The sequence below is a fragment of the Ornithorhynchus anatinus genome, chromosome 7 (genome assembly GCF_004115215.2).
Source record: "Ornithorhynchus anatinus isolate Pmale09 chromosome 7, mOrnAna1.pri.v4, whole genome shotgun sequence".
Classification (NCBI taxonomy): Eukaryota; Metazoa; Chordata; class Mammalia; order Monotremata; family Ornithorhynchidae; genus Ornithorhynchus; species Ornithorhynchus anatinus.
The window spans coordinates 28,995,833-29,020,844 of NC_041734.1; the positions used below are offsets into that span (position 1 = coordinate 28,995,833).

The 25,012-nt window shown below is 43.8% G+C and overlaps 1 protein-coding gene across 8 annotated transcripts in view; it reads left to right on the forward strand.

Moving 5' to 3' along the window:
- Nucleotides 1-25,012, forward strand: part of FN1 (fibronectin 1) — a 90,778-nt gene that overhangs the window by 53,786 nt on the left and 11,980 nt on the right. For 2 of the 8 annotated variants that reach the window (XM_029069112.1, XM_029069115.1), the window contains exons 23-38: nt 1,023-1,109; nt 5,135-5,326; nt 6,692-6,964; nt 8,049-8,231; nt 9,878-9,967; nt 11,337-11,606; nt 13,805-13,921; nt 14,709-14,873; nt 15,590-15,745; nt 16,384-16,497; nt 17,875-18,144; nt 19,795-19,982; nt 20,463-20,550; nt 20,795-20,971; nt 22,945-23,034; nt 23,482-23,661. In XM_029069112.1, the coding sequence (XP_028924945.1) occupies nt 1,023-1,109; nt 5,135-5,326; nt 6,692-6,964; nt 8,049-8,231; nt 9,878-9,967; nt 11,337-11,606; nt 13,805-13,921; nt 14,709-14,873; nt 15,590-15,745; nt 16,384-16,497; nt 17,875-18,144; nt 19,795-19,982; nt 20,463-20,550; nt 20,795-20,971; nt 22,945-23,034; nt 23,482-23,661 (2,640 nt within the window). The remainder of the gene's footprint in view (nt 1-1,022; nt 1,110-5,134; nt 5,327-6,691; nt 6,965-8,048; nt 8,232-9,877; nt 9,968-11,336; nt 11,607-13,804; nt 13,922-14,708; nt 14,874-15,589; nt 15,746-16,383; nt 16,498-17,874; nt 18,145-19,794; nt 19,983-20,462; nt 20,551-20,794; nt 20,972-22,944; nt 23,035-23,481; nt 23,662-25,012) is intronic. The other 6 variants (XM_029069113.1, XM_029069116.1, XM_029069114.1 and 3 more) reach the window with 3 other exon arrangements.

Below are 25,012 nucleotides of genomic sequence, written 5' to 3' on the forward strand. Positions count from 1 at the left end.
TGGCATACTGTTATAGGTACCTCACTTCTAATTCTCTCATCACAGCAACAATAATAATAATGATAATAATAATATTTTTAGAATTCAATGAGCCCTGAACTAAGCACCAGAGTAGATCCAGTATATGCAAACCACACATAATCTCTGTCCCAGATGAGACTTACAGTGTAAGCAAGAGGGAGAACAGGATTTACTCCCTATTTTACAAATGAGGAACTGAGTTCCAGAGAAGTGGGTGATTTGCCAATGGTCATGCAGCAGGTAAGTAGCAGTCATACAAGCACTAATTTGGAACTTGGAACAGTAGGATTATAAAAGAAAAAAAATTGCTGCATCCACTTGAGCCTTCCAGAGACAGAATTCTAAATTATAAAGACCATTGGTCTAAGCCAGTAGTGGCAGGGCTTATGATCTAATTTCCCATGTAGAGGGGCCCCCAGTGAAACTTGGTGGTATTAGAATCCATCCCTACTCTTTAGGATGGCTGTCAAGGGAGGCAAACAGTAAGTCTAACTGGTTTAGTCCATGGAAGAAGAAGGAATTATTTTCACCCCCTTTTTTGTGTGTCAGCTATGTGACAGGCACTGTATTAAGTGGTGGGGTTGATAGAAGTTAATCAGTTTGTAGTGCAGGGACTTTGAGTGATCTGACTGTATTGTATGTAGCCCAGCACTCAGCACAATGCTTGACATGTAGTTAAGTACTTAAATTTCTGTTTTCTTAAGACTGGTTTGGAGCTGTTAACAAACGCTTAATAAATACCAATCAATCAATGGTATTTATTGTTTACTGTGTGCAGAACACTATTTTATGTACTTGAATGCCATTGATTAATGTTTTGTTACAATAGAAAGAAAGCATTGGCAATACTGAAAAGAAAACTCTGGCTTCCATCAAACTGAAACCCCTTCTCAGTGCCTCCTGGGATCCATAGCTAGCCTGGGAAAAGAAGGAAATATGCTTAAGTCTCCTTCATCGTGAATGACCAACCTTTTTTTTTTTTTCTTTTTCCTTGTGGATAGCATTGTCTCCACCAACTGACTTGCATCTGGATTCTAACCCTGAAACGGGAGTATTAACAGTTTCCTGGGAGAGGAGCAAAACACCAGGTAAACACATAAAAGGAAAGAGATGAAAACTCCAAAAAACACAGTTTTACGATAACCTTTTCTTTGTGGCAAGAAGGGGATTAAGGGAATTATAAACTTCCAACTATCCAGAAGAAAAACACCTCAAAAGTGGATCACTGCCATTATTCAAAGAATATTGAAAGTTTATTCACCTGCCTCTCTGCTTAAATATCAGCAAGGGAACACCAGGCAGAAATGACAGGGCATAGGAACCTGAGGATCTGTATATATTTGCTTTTCTTGCTCCAAGACGACTTCCCTGCTGGTAAAATGTGTCTTTAAGGGAATAGGCCAGTGTAAAATATAGAGCCCAAGCCACATTTGTGCAAACGATAAGACTCTTCTTTGTTTGAAAGGAAGATATTTGGAGGGTGAAGAAGTAGCCAGGGAAAGCAGAAGTGATCCAGCCATCCCTCATTCATGACTCCACCTGAATTCCATTCTAATTCTCCTTGACCTCTCAGCTGCCTTTGACACTGTCAACCATCCCCTTCTCCTCCACACCTTATCTCACCTTGGCTTCACAGACTCCGTCCTCTCCTGGTTCTCCTCTTATCTCTCTGGCCAGTCATTCTCGGTCTCCTTCGCAGGCTCCTCCTCCCCCTCCCATCCTTTAACTGTTGGAGTTCCTCAAGGGTCAGTTCTTGGCCCTCTTCTGTTTTCCATCTACACTTACCCCCCGGTGAACTCATTCGCTCTCACGGCTTTGACTACCATCTCTACGCAGATGACACGCAGATCTACATCTCTGCCCCTGTCCTCTGCCCCTCCCTTCAGGCTCGCATCTCCTCCTGCCTCTAGGACGTCTCCACCTGGATGTCTGCCCACCACCTAAAACTCAACATGAGCAAAACTGAGCTCCTCATCTTCCCTACCAAGCCCTGTCCCCTCCCAGACTTCCCTATCACCATGGATGGTACGACCATCTTTCCCGTCTCTCAGGCCCGCAACCTTGGTGTAATCTTTGACTCTTCTCTCTCGTTCACCCCACACATCTGATCTGTTACCAAGACCTGCCGGTCTCACCTTTATAATATCACCAAGATCCATCCTGTCCTCTCCACCCAAACGGCTACCTTATTGCTACAGGCTCTCGTAATATCCCAGCTAGACTACTGTGTCAGCCTTCTCTCTGATCTCCCTTCCTCCTCTCTCGCCGCGCTCCAGTCTATTCTTCACTCCGCTGCCTGGCTCATCTTCCTGCAGAAACGTTCTGGGCATGTCACTCCCCTTCTTAAAAACCTCCAGTGGTTGCCTATCAACCTCCACTCCAAACAAAAACTCCTCACCCTAGGCTTCAAGGCTCTCCATCACCTTGCCCCGTCCTACCTCTCCTCCTTTCTCTCTTTCTACTGCCCACCCCGCACGCTCCGCTCTGCCGCCCACCTCCTCACCGTCCCTCGGTCTTGCCTATCCCACCGTCGACCCCTGGGCCATGTCCTCCCTCCTCACCTCCGACAATCTAATTCTCTCCCCCTCTTCAAATCCCTACTTAAAGCTCACCTCCTCCAAGAGGCCTTCCCAGACTGAGCTCCCCCCTTTTTCCCTCTGCTCCCTCTACCCCCCCTTCACCTCTCCGCAGCTAAACACTCTACTCCCCCCTTTCCCTCTCCTCCTCCCCCCTCCCGTCCCACCCCTTCAGCACTGTACTCGTCCGCTCATCTGTATATATCTTCATCACCCTATTTATTTTGTTTAATGAGGTGTACATCACCCTGATTCTATTTAGTTGCCATTGTTTTTATGAGATGTTCTCCCCCTTGACTCGATTTATTGCCATTGTTCTTGTCTGCCTGTCTGCCCCGATTAGACTGTAAGCCCATCAAAGGGCAGGGACTGTCTCTCTCTGTTGCCGATTTGTACATTCCAAACGCTTAGTACAGTAGAGAAGCAGCGTGGCTCAGTGGAAATAGCACGGGCTTTGGAGTCAGAGGTCACGGGTTCGAATCCCTGCTCGGCCACTTGTCAGCTGTGTGACTTTGGGCAAGTCACTTAACTTCTCGGTGCCTCAGTTACCTCATCTGTAAAATGGGGATTAAGATTGTGAGCCCCAAGTGGGACAACCTGATTCCCCTGTGTCTACCCCCGCGCTTAGAACAGTGCTCGGCACATAGTAAGCGCTTAACAAATACCAACATTATTACAGTGCTCTGCACATAGTAAGCGCTCAATAAACACTATTGAATGAATGAATAAAGGCTCCTTGCTAACTGGAGAGAAGCAGCGTGGCTCAGTGGAAAGAGCACAGGCTTTGGAGTCAGAGGTCATGGGTTCAAATCCCGGCTCGGCCACTTGTCAGCTGTGTGACTTTGCGCAAGTCACTTAACTTCTCGGTGCCTCAGTTACCTCATCTGTAAAATGGGGATTAAGACTGTGAGCCCCACGTGGGACAAACTGATTCCCCTGTGTCTACCCCAGCGCTTAGAACAGTGCTCGGCACATAGTAAGCGCTTAACAAATACCAACATTATTATTCTGTTTGCTGGGAGCTGAGTGTCTCAAGTATCCTCAGCATCTTATAGAACTTAAATTTCAAAGGCAGGAAATATAGTGCAGCATTTTTAATGCTTAATGGGATGATCTGGACCAATTTTCTCCCTAATTTTTCTTGAAATTAAGCTAATGCAAGCAGAAGGAAAGTTAAAATTTGGTCTGTGTCAACAAGAGTAAGCTTTTTGATCGTTGACTGAAACTGAGTTGACTGGTGTAAGAGCTCTTACCTTCAAAAGTTTATTCTAGGAAATACCTAAGGATGATTTTCCAAAAGGTTCCGATGGAAATTAGATCAAAAGAATCTGTTTTAAAAATGCATGGAAACATCCTGCCCCACTAAAGTGTCTTTTAAGCATATAGTGAGACCTCGATATAATGTCTCAGGAGAAAAGATGTAGTTTTTTTCTTCTAAGATATATGAAAAAGAAGGAAAAAATATATCTCATCCATGTTTTCTTTCATTTTTCTTTCCTTTCTAATACTGGAACTAGCCTTATGCCTTTAAGTATGATGGCATCATTAATTTGAATTCTGAAATATGTAAAACAACCAACAGAAGCAATGATCGTGAGAAAGGGATGAAATTCGAAATAATTTTATACTAGTATCTTCCAATGATCAGAAACTGATTTTTTTCAAACATAAATTGAAGTATAAAAGTATTACACATGATCATTTTGCAAATAAAAGAATGTTTAGCCAAACTAAGACATCTAACAAATGTAGGTAGTTCATTATTAGGGAAACATGAAAGCCAGGAAAAGAGAGAGTTCTAGTGAAAGTCACTTAAAACCCTAATTTCCATATTCCCTGAATATTTCTTATTCCTGTTTAGCTAGGTTTCCATTGTCAAGGGAAGTGGAAGAGTTGAATGGTTATCTGATTAATTTGGCCAGTGTAAATGGACATTCTGGAAAACTCAGAGCAAAGAACATAATTCCTCCCTTCTTGTCCCTAACCCAGTTCTCTGTATATTTAGCTCAGTCCTCTACATCACTTTGGCCCATGGGGACACAGCACTGTGCTGTCCAGTTTTAACAGGCAAGAGATTCTCTCCCTGGAATCTGTGCCTGACCTGGTTATCTCAAATCTTCCTCAGCACTTAGTACAGTGTGCTTTGGCACACAATGGGCACTTGCCAAATATCATTATTTAACCAAGTATACTTGTCTTACTCCTTCCTCATTGAAGATTCCCTCAGACTCACAATTGCTCATATTTTGGTACTATTAGCTTTTCTAGACCTTAATATTTCCAGAAATAAGTTCTGTGTTCCAAGTTGTAACCCTTATTTCTCATTTTCATTTTTCTCATCATTTCAGCTTTTCTACATTCAGACCTGCCTTTTAAGTTGGCAAGAGACCTGCAAAGAAGGCATAAATTGGAATGCTAATAGGGGTGAAAATTCGACACACTACAGAGTTGATTTGCTAACTTGTACTAATATGATTCTTGGCTCTCCTACTCTGTTTTAATAACAAGTTGTTCTGTCTTTTGGGTGCTTTTTTCAGGTATCACGGGGTACAGAGTTACCACCACCCCCACCAATGGCCAGCAGGGTTTCGCGCTGGAGGAAGTGGTCCATGCCGATCAGAGTTCTTGCATTTTTGAAAATCTGAGTCCTGGGCTGGAATACAATGTCAGTGTTTATGCTGTCAAAGGTGACAAGGAGAGTGTCCCTGTCTTTGACACCATCACCCCAGGTAAGGAAAAGATGGGCTGGGGTGGGAGAGGCCTTCCAATAACATTGGGGATTTCAGCATTGATCCCCAGGCTCCTGTGTGTATGCCTGAGTGTGGTATATTTCTAGTTAAATTTGAGATTGAATTTTTCCTTGTAAGATCACGCAGTGACAACTGATGATTTGGTTCAAACGCTTGCTGTTAACACTGCTTTAAGTGTCTTTCCTTCACTGGGATGCTTTTTCCTCTTATGGGTACCTGATGCAGTGGCATAATTGCGGTGCATAATGGACTAACCCTGAATAGTTCTATAAGGGCCACTTGTACTAAAATGTTGTCATTTGTGTGCATTCACTGCTGACTAAAAGTAATATGATGAGTGCATTCTACAGCAGCTATTATACCTGTCCATAAAGTACTTTCTGCCTAATTTCATAACTGAGCATTGAAACTTTCCTTAAAGATGAAAAACAAGTCTCCTTTTGTGGTTTCATTATCCATGTTTTGTTTTCTAACAGAAGGCAAATGTGAGGGACTAAGGCTGTTATCCAGCAAGTGTACACTGGCCTCCTTCCTTGTTTATTCTTCTCTTTTGTATTGTACTTTCCCAGGCACTCAGTACAGTGCTCTGCATGAAGTCAGTGCTCAATAAATACCATTGATTGATTGACTAGTGAAATGTGAAGTGTACTTAAATTTTAATTTGCATAGGGAGAGATTTCCAGAGTTGTTATCCATTCAAAAGCATTGAATAGTTACATTCTGACTGTTAGAATGAATTATAAACAAGTGGCTTGACTATGAAACTAAACAGAGTGCTGGTGATGACCAAGATCTAAGCCTCTCTGTGTTATGTTCCTCTTTGGCCACTTTTGTCTGCTTTCAAAACATCTATGAATACAGCAGATACTACGTAATGACAGTGCTGTGTTCTCTTCACAGGGAAACTCATCCTCCCAAGGAAACTCTTTAGTCTCCTATGGTCTCTCTATTTAACTATATCCTAGAGATATAAGGTTGGGAATCCAGGAAGAGTTTTGAGGGCTTTTATTTTATTTTATGACCCTTCGTATAGTAGTGAGCCCTTCAAGGTCAAAGAAATCCTAAGACTACATTATAGCCTCATACGCGCTGGAAAAAAACCAAATGGCTTCTAGGTATGGAATTTGTTTTCAAATCACCAACTGAAAAAGAGTACATAGAAACCAAATGGCTTCTAGATCTGGAAATTGTTTTCAAGCCACCAACTGAAAAGGAGTGCGTAAAAATGATTATTGACTTTACGTCCTATCCGTTTTATGGTTTGGGATTTGATGATGAACACTGCTTTATTTTTCTCCTTCTGCTTCCATTTTCCTCTGTCCCTTTTGCTTTTTAACCCAATAGAGGTGCCCCAACTCACTGACCTAAGCTTTGTTGATATAACCGATTCGAGCATCGGCCTGAGGTGGACCCCACTAAACTCCTCCTCCATCATTGGGTACCGCATCACGGTAGTTGCGGCAGGAGAAAGTAGCCCTATTTTTGAAGATTTTGTGGACTCCTCAGTAGGATACTACACAGTGACAGGGCTGGAGCCAGGCATTGACTATGACATCAGCGTAATAACTCTCATTAATGGCGGAGAGAGTGCACCTACCACTCTGACACAACAAACGGGTGAATTTCGAAAACGGGCATTTAAGACATGGATGTGTTACATGCTGTCACTAGCTATTTGGGATCGAAAGGCTGATTCAGCAGCAGAGCAAGCTGTTTGCTGGAGGTGGAGGGGTGGGTGGTGAGGGAAGATGAATCAGCTAGAAAGGAAGGTCCCCTCAAAAGCACTTGCAGTATGAGCTGCAAGTGAAATGCAGAAAAAAATGGACCAATTATTGCCCTAACAATTCATCTGGGAAATATGCATTTTTGCTCCTTTTACTTATTCATCCCGTGGTATTGTGAGACCAGCCCTAATATGACACTTAAACGGTCATCAACTCACTTGTCTTCTTTATTGATATATTTCCTTCCCATGATAATACAGAATCTTTGACTCTCACCATTGATTGAGTAAGAGGGCCTATTCCTACTGTAGTAATGCTTTTTTTTTTGAAAGAGAGAGGGACTGGTGGAGATTATTTTAATCTTCAAGACAATTCTGATCACAGGCTAGTGACAAGCATGTTACACTACAAGGGTTCTCTGCTGTGCATGGTAAGAAGATGAGCTGAGAACCATTTTGCATGACACCTTTCTACTTTTGGATAGTACTCCTGCTCTTTGAAAGTGTAAACCGTGCCAGTAGTTGTAGAGGTGGGGTAAAGAGGAAATATAGGATGGTCTCTATCTCTCTGCCTGTGTGCATGTGTGTGGTTTAGAATATATTAATGTTTCTTTTTGCTGTGTGGCCACTTAAGCCTCCCTTAGCCTTGAGTTCAACATGGTCTCCTGTGGCTTTGCCAACGTACCTGAAACTGGCTACCTGTTTACAAAAGAAGTTGAAAATAATGTTTTAAATCTGGAAGACGGCTGAAAGGTTAAAGGAGCTTAACAGTAATATGTGTATTTTAACTACCGGTGGCTGAACATGACGTAGATTAGTATATTAAGTAGAAGTCTACTTGCATGAGTCTTGACTCTCAGTATTCTTTTATGCATGGATTTGATTTCATTGTTTGTTTTTTTTTTTTTACTTTTCTGTAAATCCATATCAGTCGCTTTATGTTCCTGGAGTAATTTTATTCTTCTTTCTGGGACTCAGCCGTCCCATCCCCAACAGACATCAGGTTCACCAATGTTGGTCCTGACAACATGCGTGTGACTTGGACTCCACCTTCATCCATTGAACTGACCAGCTACTTGGTTCGCTATTCACCCGTGAAAAATGAGGAAGATGTGGCAGAATTGACCATTTCCCCTTCAGACAACGTAGTGGTTTTAACACGTAAGCAAATCAATCGTCCCAAGGAGCGACTTTTCATCAAGGCCTGACTTTGAGTGGATGGAGGGAGAAATAAGAGAAGCACATAATCTTACTGAAAGAACAAGGCGTTAATTAGAGAAACTGAATCCCAAAGGAAATGCAGCTTTGATGAATTGAGATTAAAAACCATGCAGTAAAGTGTGAAGTGGAAATCATAGGGAGATTCTGGACCCCTTTTCTGATACACCTACTCAGGCTCACTTTGCATCTGGAGAATTCAGTGTAGCTTAGAGGAGATAAACCTGTGTCCGAGAATCCATTGTATTTCTTTTAAAAGAAAGTGGGTGATGATGATGTTTTTAAAATTCAGTATAAGAATACCTATTTTAGGGGAATGTGGTGACTAACTTGAGTTGATACAATGACTGAGTTATGATTTAGATTTAATCCTTTAACGGAAATCTGGTCAGAAAGCCATGCCATGAACTGTTGCGTTGGAAACCTGGCGTCCAGACAGTGTCATGTCTTTCCAGCCTGGGTGCTGAGTTCTGAGTTATTTCATTTGCTATTAAATGTAGTCCTGACCTTTTTAGATGGTTTTTGTGAGACCCTTTTAAATGAAGTTTTTGGGTTCTGATCCTGACTCTGCCAATTGTCTGCTATGTAATCTTGGACAAGTCACTTCACTTCTCTGTGCCTCAGTTACCTCATCTGTAAAATAGGGATTAAGACTGTGAGTCCCATGAGGGACAACCTGATAACCTTGTATCCATCCCAATGCTTAGAACAGTGTTCACATAGTAAACATTTAACAAATACCATTATTATTATTATTATTGTTATTCTCTGTCCCTGTTACCTCATCTGTAAAATGAGGATTGAGACTGTGAGCCCCATGTGGGACAAAGACTGTGTCCATCCCGATTTGCTTGGTCCACCCCAGTGCTTTCTACAGTGCCTGGCACATACTAAGTTCTTAACAGATACCATCGTTATTATTATTATTAACAAATACCATAATTATTATTATAAATGACAAGAGAATTTTATAAAATAAAGGTGCAGAATATTAACTACTAGAGAGTAAAAATGTCACCAACTTTACCAAGATATTTAAAGCTGATTCCAGATGAAAGGCAAGTTAAATACTCTCTCTTGTAAATGGGAACAAAGTATACATGCTAAGTAAACTGCTCTATTTCCCCTTCCTCAGCATCTGGATGGGGATAGAGAAGAGACAAAATATCTGCCCCAGCTGACTGGGAGAGGAGGATGCTGGGTAGTCTCCCTGACATTTGTTTTCTGTCCAGGCTGTCTCAATAAAGGAAAACCCCTGCCCTGACTACAAAACAAGCACAGGCTCTCTCCTTAGCATCACTGAATGGTCATGTGGTTGTTGGGTTAGAGAATCATCTCAACTGAGCTCCTGGCAAGACCTCTCAAGTCTCTGCTTAGAGGGAGCGGGTCCTTCCCTCATCAGATGGGTGTAAAAGAATTCCTTGTTTTGACTCCACCACACCCCCTTCCCTCCCTTCTTTCCCTAACCCACATGTACAGGGAAGGATTAGGACTACAGATCTGACAGTTCATCCACTAAAACACTCTAGGGTTTCTGTCTGTGGTATTTCTTAGCTTTCAACTCATTCTGAGCCTCTTTGTTTCCTCAGATCTCCTGCCTGGAACTGAGTATTTAGTAAATGTCTACAGTGTGTATGAGCAACATACCAGTGCCCCTCTTAGAGGAAGACAGAAGACAGGTAGGTGACACTGGTCTTTTCTTAATCTTATGTCCATGGTTAATTTATTTGTTGGTTTCTCATCTAGCTGAGAAGGAGTATGGCCTTATATGGTAAGACCTTTGGACAGGGAGAGAGGATACCTGGGCTTGATTCCTAGCTCCACCACTTTCCTTCCATGTGGCTTTGGGCAAATTACATTTTTTGTGCTTCAGTTTCCTCTACTGTAGACTGGGGATTAAATACCTGTTCTCTCCATCCCCCACTGAGATTGTGAGCCACTTGTGGGACAGAGACTGTGTCTGATCTGACTTTATCTACACTGACTCTTGGCACATAGTAAGTGACATGATTATTATTATCTAGCTGCCAGCTTGCCAATTTTAGAAACAAATCTTTTTAGAAACAAAAAAAAACAACTGTTTTCTAAAGGCAGGATTAATATCTTTCTGTTTCCTTATGAACAATTCTCTACAGAACAGCTGCTGGGTTCCATCTGTCATAGTGTCATAGGGCTAGTCAGGGCCATTATCCTAATCTGGATCATTCCCTTGCTCCCAGGACTCTTGACAATTAGTTGCCTAGGGATAAGGGATCTACATTCCATCATTCAGCTAATGAGGGGAGACAGAGGAGTAGGACAGAGATAAAATTGCTTCTCAAGGCTTTTCCCCTCTAAACTGCTACCTTAGGGAGAATGTTAGGGAAAACAAGGTGGGAACAGTGGGGCCTAATGGAAAGAACATGGGGCCGGGACTCAGAAGGCCTGGGTTTTAATCCTGCATCTGCTGCTTGGTTCCTCTGTGACCTTGGGCAAGTCATGTAACTTCTATGTGGCTCAATTTCTTCGTCCTTAATTGGGTATAAAATATCTGTTCTCCCTAAACCTTGGGCCTTATGTTGGGCAGCAACTGTGTCCAACCTGGTTATCTCAAATCTACCACTGTCCTTAGCACATTGCAAGCACTTAACAGATATTACAATTATCCATATTGATTAAGCTCCTCTAAATCTTCTCTTTTTCTACCTAAAAAAACCCTTGATCTTTGTGGCTGTGTTGCTCTCATCCCCAGGAACTTCTCAAGAAGAAATTCCTTACAAACTACTCTCTCAAATATAAAACCTTTCTTTCCCCGTGGTTTGGGTTGATTAATGTTGTGCTTTGGCTAGTGTAGAGCCTGGAGTCCTTCTTCAATTCCAGGTGATGCACTGAACAGTGAACAATATTTTCAGCTTTGTGGTGCCGAGCATTGATTACAGTCCCTACCTGTATTTTTATAATCATTATTTTGAACCCTCCCCCCCCGAAAAACCTTTTTTTCCTCATTTTTTCCCCATTTTTAAACCATCCTTAAGATTTGCTTTCTTCTTGGGGTGTCGGGGGAAACAGGCCTCGATTCCCCAACTGGCATCGACTTTTCGGACATAACCGCCAACTCTTTCACCGTCCACTGGGTCCCTCCCCGGGCCACCATCACCGGCTACAGAATCCGCCACCACCCTGAACATACCGGGGGCAGACCAAAAGAAGATCGAGTGCCTCCGTCCCGAAACTCCATCACCCTCACCAACCTGATCCCAGGGAAAGAGTATGTGGTGAGCATCACCGCTCTCAATGGCCGAGAGGAAAGCTCTCCCTTGGTTGGCCAGCAGGCAACAGGTCAGTTCAATCCGTCATATTTAATGAGTGCTTACTGTATGAGGGGAACACTGTACTGAGCACTTGGGAGAGTTCAACATAACGAAATTAATAGATGCATGAGGGTCCACTGTGTTTTCTGGCATGTGACAGTGGGAAAGTTCTAGCCAGTGGCATCTCTGACCTCTCCCTCCCCACCCAGCCAACAGTAATGTTGGCTGAATGGTTCTTTGGTGGGATTTTAGTGTTGAAGAAGTATCTAAATCATACCCTTGTTGGGAGTGGGCGTGGTTGGTACAGTCAAACTGGAGGGGGCGGTCCCCTCAAGGGCCTAGTAGGGGTAATTAGGGAAGCAGTGCAGACAAGCCAGCAGCAAGGTGTCTGCAATTTATCTGACCTCCCTTGCACAGTAGCTTCAAAGCTAGTGTTGGGATTGGATTTCTGGGGGCTAGAGCTCCACCAGGCCTCTGAAAATGAGTACCACCAAGATTCAGCTAATGAGTTTCAGTGGTGACTTGACAATTAAGTCTCGCTGACCCTCTCTACAGTGATGTGTATACCTGTCCCCCTACTCTTCCTCCCCTTCCTTTTCTTTCTCCTCAGCATTTATTGAACATCTCTTTTGTGCAGAGCATGATACTGGGTGCTGGGAAGTAAAGTAAAAAACTAGGTCCTTGCTCTCAAGGAGCATGCAGTAGCAGCATGGCCCAGTGGATAGAGCACAGGTCTGGGAGTCAGAAAAACCTGGGTTTTAATACTGGCTCTGTCACTTTTCTGCTGTGAGACCGTGGACAAGTCACTTAATTTCTCTGTGCCTCAGTTACCTCATCTGTAAAATGGAGAGGAAGCCTGTGGGTCAGTAACTGTGTCCAACCCAATTTGCTTGTGTCTGCCCCAGCTCTTAGTACAGTGCCGGGCACATAGTAAGCACTTAACAAATACGACACATTAATTATTATTAATTCCCCAGGGCAGTCTTCACTTTTAATAAATGGACACTTTTGACCAAACAGCACCTCCTTTCTCCCAGAATGCAGGTTTCCGAGGAATCTATTAAGTCAAACATTACCTGACAACTCCAGTGATGATGTGCTAAATAGAGGCTTAGAGAGAAAGTGGAAAAAAGAAACCTAAAAACTCTCCAAGTGCTTTTTAAAAATGTCATTTCGATATTTGAAAATCCTGTGATCTGATAAAGAATGGATACTCATCAGTATTTGAGTACCTACTGTAGACAAAACACTGTACTAAGCTCTTGGGAGAGAAGAGTAGAATTATTAGATGTGATCTCTGTCTTTAAGGAGTTTAGTCAAGCAGAGGAGACAGGTACTGAAGTAAATTATGAGGAAGGGGAGGAAGAAAAAAGGTATGTGTACATGAGAGAGACATTAATTGACCCAATTAATGTTTGTTAAGTGCTCACTGGGAGCAGAGCAACTCACTAGCATATGGAAAATGTACAAAAGTCCTGTGGAAGGGTTTGAGTACTTAAGTGTTAATGTGACCCACAAGTCCTGGAGAGGTGACTATGGTGGTGGAAATAAGCAAGGGGCATTATTGCCGTGATTATCATCTTTTAGATGGTGTGAGTTCCTTTTTTATTTTTAATAGACCAGCGAGATTTAAAACTTTTCAACTGCTCCTACAGCATTTCCTCCTTTTCCTACAATAATGTTTGGTGCAATTCATATCACCTTTTGTAATTAAATCAGAAAGAAAGATTTCTCACCAACTAAGCCATGTGGCCTAGTGGTAAGAGCACAGGCTTGGGAATCAGAAGACCTGAGTTCCAATCTCGGCTCTGCCAGTTGCTTGCTGTGTGACCTTAGGCAAGTCACTTTTTTCTCTGTCCCTCAGTTTCCTCAAGGGTAGAAGGGAGATACTGTGCCTGTTTCCCCTTCCCACTGTGAGTCCCATGTGGGATGGGGACTATGTCCAACCTAATTAATGAATACTTACCCCAGTGCTTAGAACAGTGCTTGACATGTAGTAAGCACTTAACAAATACAACAATAATAATGATTATAATAACCATGGTGATAACATTAAAAAACTAGCACCTGCCTAGTCTCTTCCTCCTGTTCCTCCTCTTCCTCTCATCCTCAACATCTATTGCGGATTTATTGAGTGTAGAGGAATAGATTGGGTAACTGGTGTATGGAGAGCAGTGACAAAGAGAAGTGTGTGGTATCTGAACCAATGATGTCTTTGCTGTCCAGTTTCTGATGTTCCAAGAGACCTGGAAATTATTGCCACCACTCCAACCAGTCTGCTGATTAACTGGGAGGCGCCTGCAGTGACAGTGAGGTACTATAGGATCACCTATGGAGAAACTGGTGAGTTTTGTCAGAGGAAACGTTACTGATCTAAAGAGGGAACAAAGAAGCCACTGTATAGATTTGGCTCGTCAACAGGCATCCTCCATGCTATTTTATTGTGACTCTTTGAAATGGTGGGTCTAATTGCTCTGCTTGCTGTGTGACCTTCATTAAGTCACTTAACTTCTCTGTGCCTCAGTTACCTCACCTGTAAAATGGGGATAAGAGTGTGAGCCCCATGTGGGATAGGGACTGTTTCCAACTCGATTAATTTGTGCCTATCCCAGTGCTCAGAACAGTGCTTGGCACATAGGAAGTGCTAGACAAGTACCATTAGTAGTAGTAGTAGTAATGGGATTTATTAAGCAGTTAGTAGTAGTGGTAATGGGATTTATTAAGCACTTACTGAGTGCAGACCGCAATACTCAGTGCTTGGGGGAGCGCAGTACAACAGAGTTAGTAGACAAGTTCCCTGCCCACAATACATTTACAATCTGGAGGGATGAACAAAACTCTTTAAACTAAGCAAGCAAGGTGCTTTTTTGTGTGGTATCCTCAAAATGTTTGCTCACACTTTTGATCCTAGTAGTATAAATGACTATTATTAATGATATTATTATTAATGATGATGAGTAGTTTGAATAGTCCATTTGGAACACCCCCAGTGGATGCAGTGGACTGTACAAAGTGTGTGGGATGAACAAAACTACCAAGTGACATATTCTCTGCTCTGAAGGGGTTTGCACTCTAATTGGATCAGTCCTTACTGGCTAGTCTAATCCTTTGTGCTCCCTTTTTCCTACAGGAGGAACTAGTCCCGTTCAGGAATTCACTGTGCCTGGTACGAAATCTTCTGCTACCATCAGTGGTCTTAAGCCGGGGGCAGATTACATCATCACTGTGTATGCAGTTACAGGCCGTGGAGACAGCCCTGCTAGCAGCAAACCAGTTAGCATCACCTACCGTACAGGTATACGCTATACCCATCAACCAATGGTATTTTTTTTATCAATCAATGGAATCTTTTATCTATCGATAGTATTTATTGAGTGCTTATTATGTGCGGAACACTATTCTAAGCACTTGGGGAGAGCACAGTACAACCAAATTGGTAAATACATTCTCTACCCACAAGGAGCTTAGAGTCTAAAGGGGGAGACAGATGCTAAAATTGAAAGGGGAGGAAAAGAGGTGGAAAGGGGGCTAAAGGTGTGTTTTTTCATAATGCTCCTCTGAGTTTATTTCAGTTCAGAATTGACCCAATTAATGTTTGTTAAGTGCTCACTGGGAGCAGAGCAACTCAGTAGGCAGTTGGGAGAGTACAGTAGAGTTTGTAGACACCATTCCCACCTTCAAGGAGGTTACAACCTGTTGTATAGTCTATTGAGTTTATTCACTCAAGAGCCAATCCCTAAAGCTTTGAATTTGACAGTGGGTGAGGGTCCATTTATTTGACTATTAAGACCAAAGAGACTGGACAGTAAAGCTTTGCAGAGCATTTCCTTGTGGTTTGAAATGACCCACTTAACAGCAACGCAAGTTTAAAATCATTGGTGTTTGACATCCAACACAAGATACCCATACACACACAAAAATCATCCTCCCACCCAGAGCAGCCTGGGGAAAGGAAATATGAACAAAGCTGAGTTCACAGGAATGTCAGTGAAACCACTTTTGTCTTCCTAGAAATCGATAAACCCTCCCAGATGCAAGTAACTGATGTTCAGGACAACAGCATTAGCGTCAGGTGGCTGCCTTCGAATTCCCCTGTGACTGGCTACAGAGTGACCACCGTCCCCAAGAGTGGCCATGGACAATCGAAAACCAAAACAGCTGGCCCAGGTAAGGCCTAAAGTCTGTGGGATTGGGCAAGGGAACTGAAGAGAGAGGAAACGAGTCATGCTTATTCAAACAAATGGACACCCACACATAATGATAGGTCACAATTCTGGACTCTCAATCCTCTGAAGGTCTTGAGCTTTGTAAATTGAGAAGTCCTGAAGTGCAGCATTAGCAACAGTCGAAAGCTCTACAATTTTGTCATTTTGGGAATTTTTAGTTTAGTCTGATTCTCCCAGTGTGGCATTAGAATGAATACAGTTTTCCGAGTTACTAAATGGGCTACCCCTCCCTGGTTCTAATGGCAGCTCGATCTCCAGGAAAGGAGCTTTATCAGTTGACCAATCAGTGTTATCAATTGATCAATCAATAGTATTCCCTGGGCGTTTACTGTAAGCAGAGCATTACTCTAAATGTTTAGGAAAGTACAGTACACCAGAGTCGGTAGACATGATCCCTGCCCACAAGGAGCTTACAGTCTGCAGTCTAAAGAAAGGAAATCCTGGTTGGTCACTGTCATTTACTTTATTACCCCAATACCTATTTCTTCCACTTAGTTGTGTTGGAAAGTATATGGACCAATGCTTTTTGAATGGTGTGTTTAGATATTAAATCTTGCATCAACTTCTTTGCTTTTGCAGATCAAACTGAAATGACGATTGAGGGGTTACAGCCTACAGTGGAGTACGTGGTCAGTGTCTATGCCCAAAACCAAAATGGAGAAAGCGAGCCTCTGGTTCAGACCGCGGTGACGAGTATGTATTTGACACCTACATTTGACGCCTCTATTTACCTCCTTAGCTGTGGATGTCATATGCTGTTCTTTTCATTTGGAATTTGAGGAACTACCTACAAGCTCATCAGATAGGATCCTTCCTAGTTCTAGGCTCTGAATGCTATGGTGGAGATGCTGTGAAACGACAATAATCCAATGCCTTGCTCTTTCATCCTTTTGCTCCAGTGGCCTCAGCAAAAAACTCATTTGGCTTTTGCAAATCTATAAAATATTTTGCTGAGCCCTTCTTTTTCTATAACTGGATGGTGAAGTTGATTTACCTAGTCCTCCCTCTATATGATATCAAACATTGCTGCCCCACTGTTGGTTCAGTAGAAAGGACCAGCTCTGGGAATCAGTACACCTGGTTTTCAATTCCAGTTCTAAGTGTAACCGACTGGCATGGGTGAAGACCACTTATGCACTTTGCAGTGTGCTGTGTCCTTGCCCGCCTACGCTCACTGCACTTTGTGCCCCTAAGGGCACATGACTGACTGGGACGAGGGTGGGTGAGTGGTGCTGAGCAAGCCACTGGTACTAGGATCAATTCCTCAGTACTGGTTCTCAGTCCTGAAATCTTAGGACTGGGTTCACCCACCAGACCCCATCTTAATTAAAGAATATGAACATTTATTGGGTCAACTTAGACAAGGGGCTTGATTCAAGTATATTGGGAGGAAAGGAAAAGGCCATTTTGAAAAGGGAGGCTTGTCAAAATTTCAAATTAAAAATCATCTTGACACACTCCAGAATATAGAAAATGTAGGTGTGTAAGACTAACGTCACATGGCAAAAAAAATAAACTGAAATTCAAAATCTGAGCAACAGCATGGCCTAGTGGATAGAGCACTATCCACAGACATGGGAGTCTCGGGGAGTCTAATCCTGGATTCACCAGTTGTCTGCTGTGTGACCTTGGGTAAATCACTTCATGTCTCTGGTCCTCAGTTACCCCATCTGTAAAATGGGAATTAAGACTGTGAGACCCATGTGGGATATGAACTGTGTCCAACCTGATTGGCTTGTATCTACCCCAGAACTTAGTACCGTGCTTGGCTCATAGTAAGCACTTAACACGTACCATAAAAAAGGTCTAAAATCCAAACTGTTGGAACATACAGGCCCTATTCGGTCTGCGTTTTAGCGGTGACTGGATTGTCTTCATTCACCTATGAAACAAACCAACCGGTGATTATTTTCAGTGGCGTTTAAGATCATGTGATCAACACCATGGTTTAATCGGATGTCGATTGACCAAAGAGACTGTGTTCTGCTACAACTGCTTTGCATGTAAAAAAAATGCTTATTTCACCACTTGCTTTCTCCCGTAATCTCTTCCCGTTAATTTGCCTAACAGACGTCGATCGCCCTAGAGGATTGGCATTCACTGATGTGGATGTCGATTCCATCAAAATTGCCTGGGAAAGCCCACAGGGGCAAGTGTCCAGGTACAGGGTGACGTACTCGAGCCCTGAGGATGGAATCCATGAGCTCTTCCCCGCCCCTGATGGTGAAGAAGACACGGCTGAGCTGCAGGGCCTCAGACCTGGTTCTGAGTACACAGTCAGTGTTGTGGCCATACACGGTGATACGGAGAGCCAGCCCCTGACCGGAACCCAGTCCACAGGTATATTTTCATTGGACCACTCGGGTGGTCGTGGGGACGGGGGCTTTATGCCCTGTGGAGTGAAACAGGCTTCCTCAAGCAGTCGATACCTTCCTTGGGAGATGATTGCCGGCTGGAATGCCTCCCACTCGAAGAGGGTGTGTGGTATGGAAAAGAGCTTCACTGAAGTAGAGTGGCCTAATGAATTAAAAAGTACAGGTCCGGGAGCCAGAAGACCCGAGCCTGATCCCAACTCCGCCTCTTGCCAGCTGTGTGACCGTGAGCGAGTTACTTAACTTCTCTGGGCCTCGGTTCCTCAACTGCAAAATGGCAAGGGTGGGGGGACGGGGATGTCTGTCTCCCTCCTCCTCGACTGTGAGCCGCATGCCGGACAGCGACTCTATCTGGCCTGATTAAACTTATGTCTATCCCAGTGCTTAGAACAGTGCTTTACACAAAGTAAGTGCTTATCAAATATAAAAAAAGAGATTATGGACTCCAAGACCATTACCAGAGATAACTAAAAGAAATGGCTGAAGAGCATCACTAGTGTATGAGGTCAGAAAGCTGAAAATGACAGCTGTAGAGGCTTTACTTCTTGCTTGACTAGATGAGGTATATCCTTACCCATAACTGTGCTTTTCACTCAGTCTTTGCGAAGGGGAAGTAGTTTGGCCTCACACTTGAATGCTCTAAAATCAGAACCACTCCCTGCTGCGTAAATCCTGAGGAAACACCGGTAAGCTGTCGATCAATCAGTCGGTGCTATTTATTGAGCACTTACCGTGTGCAGAGCACTGTATTAAGTGTTTGGGATAGTACAATAGAGTTACCATCTTCTCTTTTGGATAGCCCCGGTGGAATCAAGAGATGTTAATTAAACCCAGGTGGCACAGAAAATGGGCACAATCAAAAGATAATTGGCAAGCTATTAAAATCACACCTTATTTCAGACTAATCACCCTGTCCCGCTCTGCTGTGTGAATGAAGTATTACAGCTCCGTGGAAAGTCAAGTAGCTCCGTGGAAAGTCTTAGAGCCGATAGCCGGCAAAGATGCTCTCTGCGTAATTATGCTTCCCTCTCTTGCCTCTGCCACATCGGCTTGGTACATTGTGCTGCACAATTAGGCGCTTCAGGTGGCATCCCAGCAGTGGGTTCTAACAAAGAAACAATACACAAGTTGGGCGTTGTCCATCCATATCTCTGTCAGAAGCCTAAACCTATGAATTATCATAATTTGCTAAGTGTCGCTTCAGAGTAACAAAGAGGGAGAATCGAATTGACTTGTGTGGGAGAATGAGTGGGTGTGGGAGGTGGGAGTAGCAAAGGGCTTTTCCATGCTGATGAAAATAACTCAAGTCTGCCTCCTCAGTGTCGTCCCTTGGTGAATGTAAGCATGAGTGAAGAGACTAGAGAAATCCACAGTCTTTCTGAGGAGTCCTTTTCTCCCTAGGCATCTTCTTTCCTCACGTTGCGAAGTTTCTGGATTCCTCCAATTGGGGAGACTATCCGAGAATGACACAATTTCCCTCAAAGCCCCACTCAGACTCATCCCGTTAGCATCCCACCTCCTAAAATGCATGCTACTCTACTGTGCCTCCCTGCCCCTTCCCCCCCCCGCCCCAGCCCCAGTGATTGCAGGGTAATCTAACTCAACATCATCTTGACAGCCATCCCTTCACCAACAAACCTGAAGTTTATTCAGGTGAACCCGACCAGCCTCACCGCCAAATGGGATGCCCCCAACGTGCAACTCACCGGCTACAGAGTGCGGGTGACTCCCAAGGAGAAAACGGGGCCCATGAAGGAAATCAATCTTTCTCCTGACAGCACTTCTGCAGTCGTGTCTGGATTAATGGTAATTCTTCCTGGTTTGTTGTTTTTTTCCCCCCTTGGGGCCATGTTTAACCCACTACAGAGTTCCTACACGAGGAAGTTGGCAACAGTTTTTAGGCTGAAAACACCTCTGTCGGTTGCAGTCAAACACATCTGCTCCTAAAAACAGCTTAATGACTGCTCTGGCTGAGACGGAGATCGGTAATGCCCTTCAGTGTGGAAAGCCTTCTGTTAACTTCATTTCAGTTTCAGGCTCGAAGTTTTTGTTCAACCCCACTGAAAGTTCAAAAAACTGCTTCGAAAAGATCCCTTGGCTTTTAAATAGAAATCGGTGCTGATCTTATCTCTTGGGAGATTTCTTTGAAACTGAGATATTTGATCAGGATGCTGTCTTGGGATGGTTTGCAGATCATTGATAGCACCAAAGAGTGACTTGTTTTTCTGTAAATCCTCAGGCTTCACACGTTGAGGCTCCTCCCTTACAGCTTTCTTTTTCTTCCAGGTGGCTACCAAGTACGAAGTCAGTGTATATGCTCTTAAGGACACACTGACCAGCCAGCCAGCCCAGGGTGTAGTTACTACATTAGAAAGTAAGTAATCCTCCAGTATTGGATTAGGCAGGGGGCACCTTTGAGCTAAAGCATGGTAATTAAAGCATATAAAGTCTTTTATATCCTCAAAAGGAAGGCACAGTGTAATCACATGTCATAGTATGCTTTTGTTGTTGTTTTGTACTCTCCCAAGCGCTTGGTGTAGTGCTCTGCCCACAGTAAGCCCTCAGTAAATACCACTGAATGAATGAAAGAATGAAATGTTGACTCTATTATCCCATAGATGTCAGCCCCCCTCGCCGGGCCCGTGTGATGGATGCCACCGAGACAACCATCACCCTTAGCTGGCGGACCAAGACGGAGACTATCACGGGATTCCAAGTGGATGCCATCCCAGCGAATGGCCTGAATCCAATCCAGAGAACCATCAAGCCTGATGTCCGCAGCTACACCATCACTGGTAATCAATCAGTCAATCAGTGGTGTTTATTGAGCTCTTACTGTGTGCAGAGCACAGAACACCCTAGAGAGCACAATACAGTAGAGTTGGTAGACATGATCCCTCCCTGGTGAGGTTAGATAGCTAGTGCTTGAGAGCTCATAGAAAGAGGAATTGAAGAGTCCACCCCATTCCCAGTGGTCACAGTGTTCCAACATATGAGCCACCCTGTGACTTGCACTAAAGTGGCCTGGATTGAATTTAAATAAGGTTCCTATGTTGTTCTTAATTAAATGAAGCAAGTTCCCCTGCTTCAGCCCAAAAGAATGTAAGTAATTTCTGGCCTGTGGCACTCTCAGTGCTGGGCCTTCCCTCATTTTGAGGAGAGGAAGCATGCAGAAGCTTAAAAATGAGTGCCATAGCTAACCTAAAGCAATCGATCAATCGTATTTATTGCTCTCTTATTGTGTGCGGAGCACTGTACTAAGCCCTTGGGAGAGTTCAATGCAACAGAGTTGGTAGACAATAGAGCACCATGGAGAGGATTGCTGGGACGATTTACTCAGGGCAAATTATGCTTTCCCTAGAGTAGTCAGATAATTGTGGCAAAGGTTTGATAATATATATCAGTATATCAATATCTGCATGTATCTACATGCATATATATATATATATTTGGCTTGACCGACGTAGAAATTTTCACTTGGTTTGAGTTAAGATTTTAGGACTTCTCTCCCTGTGGGCCATAAGAGATGTAATTAACACTTGAATAACGATGCTGCACTTTAGAGGGTTTTATGGGTTGTCTTGCAAAAAAAATTCTGAAGCTGTCGCAGACTTTTAGCCATAATCGCTATGCACACAGTAAGCGCTCAATAAATATGATTGAATGAATGAATGCTACCATCCTTTGTCAACAAGTATTTCTTGAGTGTCTTCAGGATGCTTAACACCATAGTAAGGCATGCAAATCCCCACAGGAATAGCAGTAAGATAAAACCATGTATCAATAATAATAAAAATTATAGTGGTATTTGTTATGCACTGGGGTAGATAGAAAATAATCAGATTCCACATGGGGCTCACAGTCTAAAGTAGGAAGGAGAACAAATATTGAATCCTCATTTTACAGATGAGGGAATTGAGGCACAAAGAAGCTAAGTGACTTGCCCAAGGTCATACCGAAGACAAGTGGTGGAGCTGTGATTAGAACCCAGGTCCTCTGACTCCCAGGTCCATGTGGTCTGTCCACTGGGCTTTGGCAGTTTTAGGTGGAACAAATAAGAGGACATGCACTAACCCAAACGTAGGGGACTTGTCCTTATTAAGTGCCTGGGAGAGTACAGTGTAACAATAAACAGACACATTCCCTGGCCACAACAAGCTCACAGTCTAGAAAGGGAGAAAGATATTAATATTTGTATGTGCACCCACACATTTGAAAGTGGCCAAATTCTTTGACTCAATTTAAACCCTCAAAAGGGAGGGCAGTCTTTCCAGCTCCTACCCCATTCCCTCCATCCCCATGCCTGTCCCTGCTCCTGCTCTTTCATCAATCCATCCCTCAAACTCTCCAGTCCCCATTGAAAGTCTCGAAAGCCCTTGAAAGGTTTTACCCCTTTCCTGGAAGTGAGGGAAAAATGTGGGTGACCTTTTCCGAGGATGAGGTGATGAAATGCAAGTTGTCAATCATTTTTGGAGCGTTTACTGCATGCAGAGCACTGTACTAAGCATTTGGGAGAGTACAATATAGCAATAAACAGACACATTCCCTGCCCACAGGAGGTTGCAGTCTAGAGGGGGAGACAGACTGCTAGAAGAGCAATAGAGAGTGGGATTCCACGCTGCTGCCAGGGAGAGACAGGACTGAGACACAAGGGAGCAAGAGCAGTAGCACTCGTGTGTCGTCCCGCTCACAGCATGGTACTTACTGGTTCTGGCAGGGAAGGAGAGAGTGGGAGAACCAAGTCCATTTTTTCTTCCTCTGTTTTCAGGTTTACAGCCAGGCACGGATTACAAAATCCACCTGTACACCCTCAACGACAACGCCCGCAGCTCTCCGGTCGTCATCGACGCTTCCACTGGTAAGACAATTGACTCTGTAGTCACATTGTCTTTATTCCAGTGTCCTGTTCTGCGGATCATCCTCCGTCTCTCTAGTGTTCTCAGGATAGCCTTTTTCTTAGGGGAGGATCAAGCCCCTGTCATGTTCCTGAGAATAATACTAGTAATAATTTCAGTATTAAGTGCTTACTGTGTGCCAAGCACTGTACTAAGCACTGGGGTAGGTATAAGATAATCGGATCCCTCATGGTCTAAGTAGGAGGGAGCACAGGTTTTGAATCCTCATTTTGCAAATGAGGAAACTGAGGCACAGAAAAGAGAAGCGACTTGCCCAAGGTCACAAAGCAGGTAATTGGTGGAGTTGGGATTAGAGCCCAGGATTTCTGACCGCCAGGACCGTGCTCTTTCCACTAGGCCATGCTGCTTCTCAGTGACTGACCAGCACTTCTAACTTCCATCTCTTTTAGCAATTGATGCTCCTTCCAACTTGCGTTTCCTCACCACCACGAGCAATTCCCTGCTTCTGTCCTGGCAGCCACCACGAGCCAAGATCACCGGCTACATCATCAAGTATGAGAAGCCCGGAAGCCTTCCTCGTGAGGTTGTTCCTCGGCCCCGCCCTGGTGTCACAGAGGCCACGATCACTGGTATTTCTATTTCTGGGTCTGGATTTACCCACCTCACTCTAGGGGCCCTCCTCAAATATCACCAGTTTGATCCGGCCCTACAATGTGGTCCGGTCCAGCCTCCGATCATTTCCCTGCCAGGGAGGAGGGAGGGAATAATAATTAATAATAGTAATAGTCGTGGCACTTGTTAAGTGCTTACTATGCACCAAGGGTTGTTCTAAGCACTGGAGTAGATACAAATTAATCAGGTTGGACACAGTCCCTGTTCCCCTTGGGGCTCACACTTTAAATCAGCATTTTACAGATGAAGAAACTGAGGCGTAGAGGTGTTAAATGACTTGCCCAAGGTCACAAAGCAGACGTGGCAGAGCTGGGATTAGAAACCAGGACCTTCTGACTCCTGGAGGACTGTGCAGTTTGCCCACCTCAGTCCTAACAGAAGTAAAATCCATTAATAATTGCTTTCTTCCTGTAAAACAGGCCATTTGTAGGAAATTTGATTCTCTTAAAGTAGTGATTGAATCAGTCCCTACTGGTGCTGTTTTCAAGCCCAAGTGTTCAATTGGGAGACAGTGGTCCATACATTGAGCAGAGTCCAGTGTGTGCCCATCCAAGCCTCTCTGGTGCCAACAGACATCTTCGTGAGTCGAGGATGCCATATTTTCTGGAAGAAGGGAATGTGGTCTCATAACTCTTTCAAGCGCTTGTATTATACTCTCCTAAGCACTTAGTACAGTACTCCACATCTAGTAAGCACTCAGTAATAATAATAATAATGTTGGTATTTGTTAAGCGCTTACTATGTGCAGAGCACTGTTCTAAGCGCTGGGGTAGATACAGGGTAATCAGGTTGTCCCACGTGAGGCTCACAATTAATCCCCATTTTACAGATGAGGGAACTGAGGCACAGAGAAGTTAAGTGACTTGCCCACAGTCACACAGCTGATAAGTGGCAAAGCTGGGATTCAAACTCATGACCCCTGACTCCAAAACCCGTGCTCTTTCCACTGAGCCACGCTGCTTCTCAATAACCACTGATCTACTGACTGAGAAAGATAGTGCAAGGTACAGTCAAAACTATTTCTCAACTGGCAGCCTGGACCTAGGCATGCCTGTTGGGAAACTTTTAGATGGGAAGCATGTGGAGAGAGTACTAACTGTGGTCATTATGGTATTTGTTAAGCGCTTACTAAGTCCCAGGTAACTGAGGTAACTGAGGCACAGAGAAGTTGGGACTTTGCCTAGGTCACACAGCAGGCAAGTGGCAGAGCTAGGACTACAACTCAGGTCCTTCTTGTGACACAGACCTCTGAATTGCAACACCAGCACTCTCCACTACACCATTGTGGTACAGCACTGCTGGGCCAGC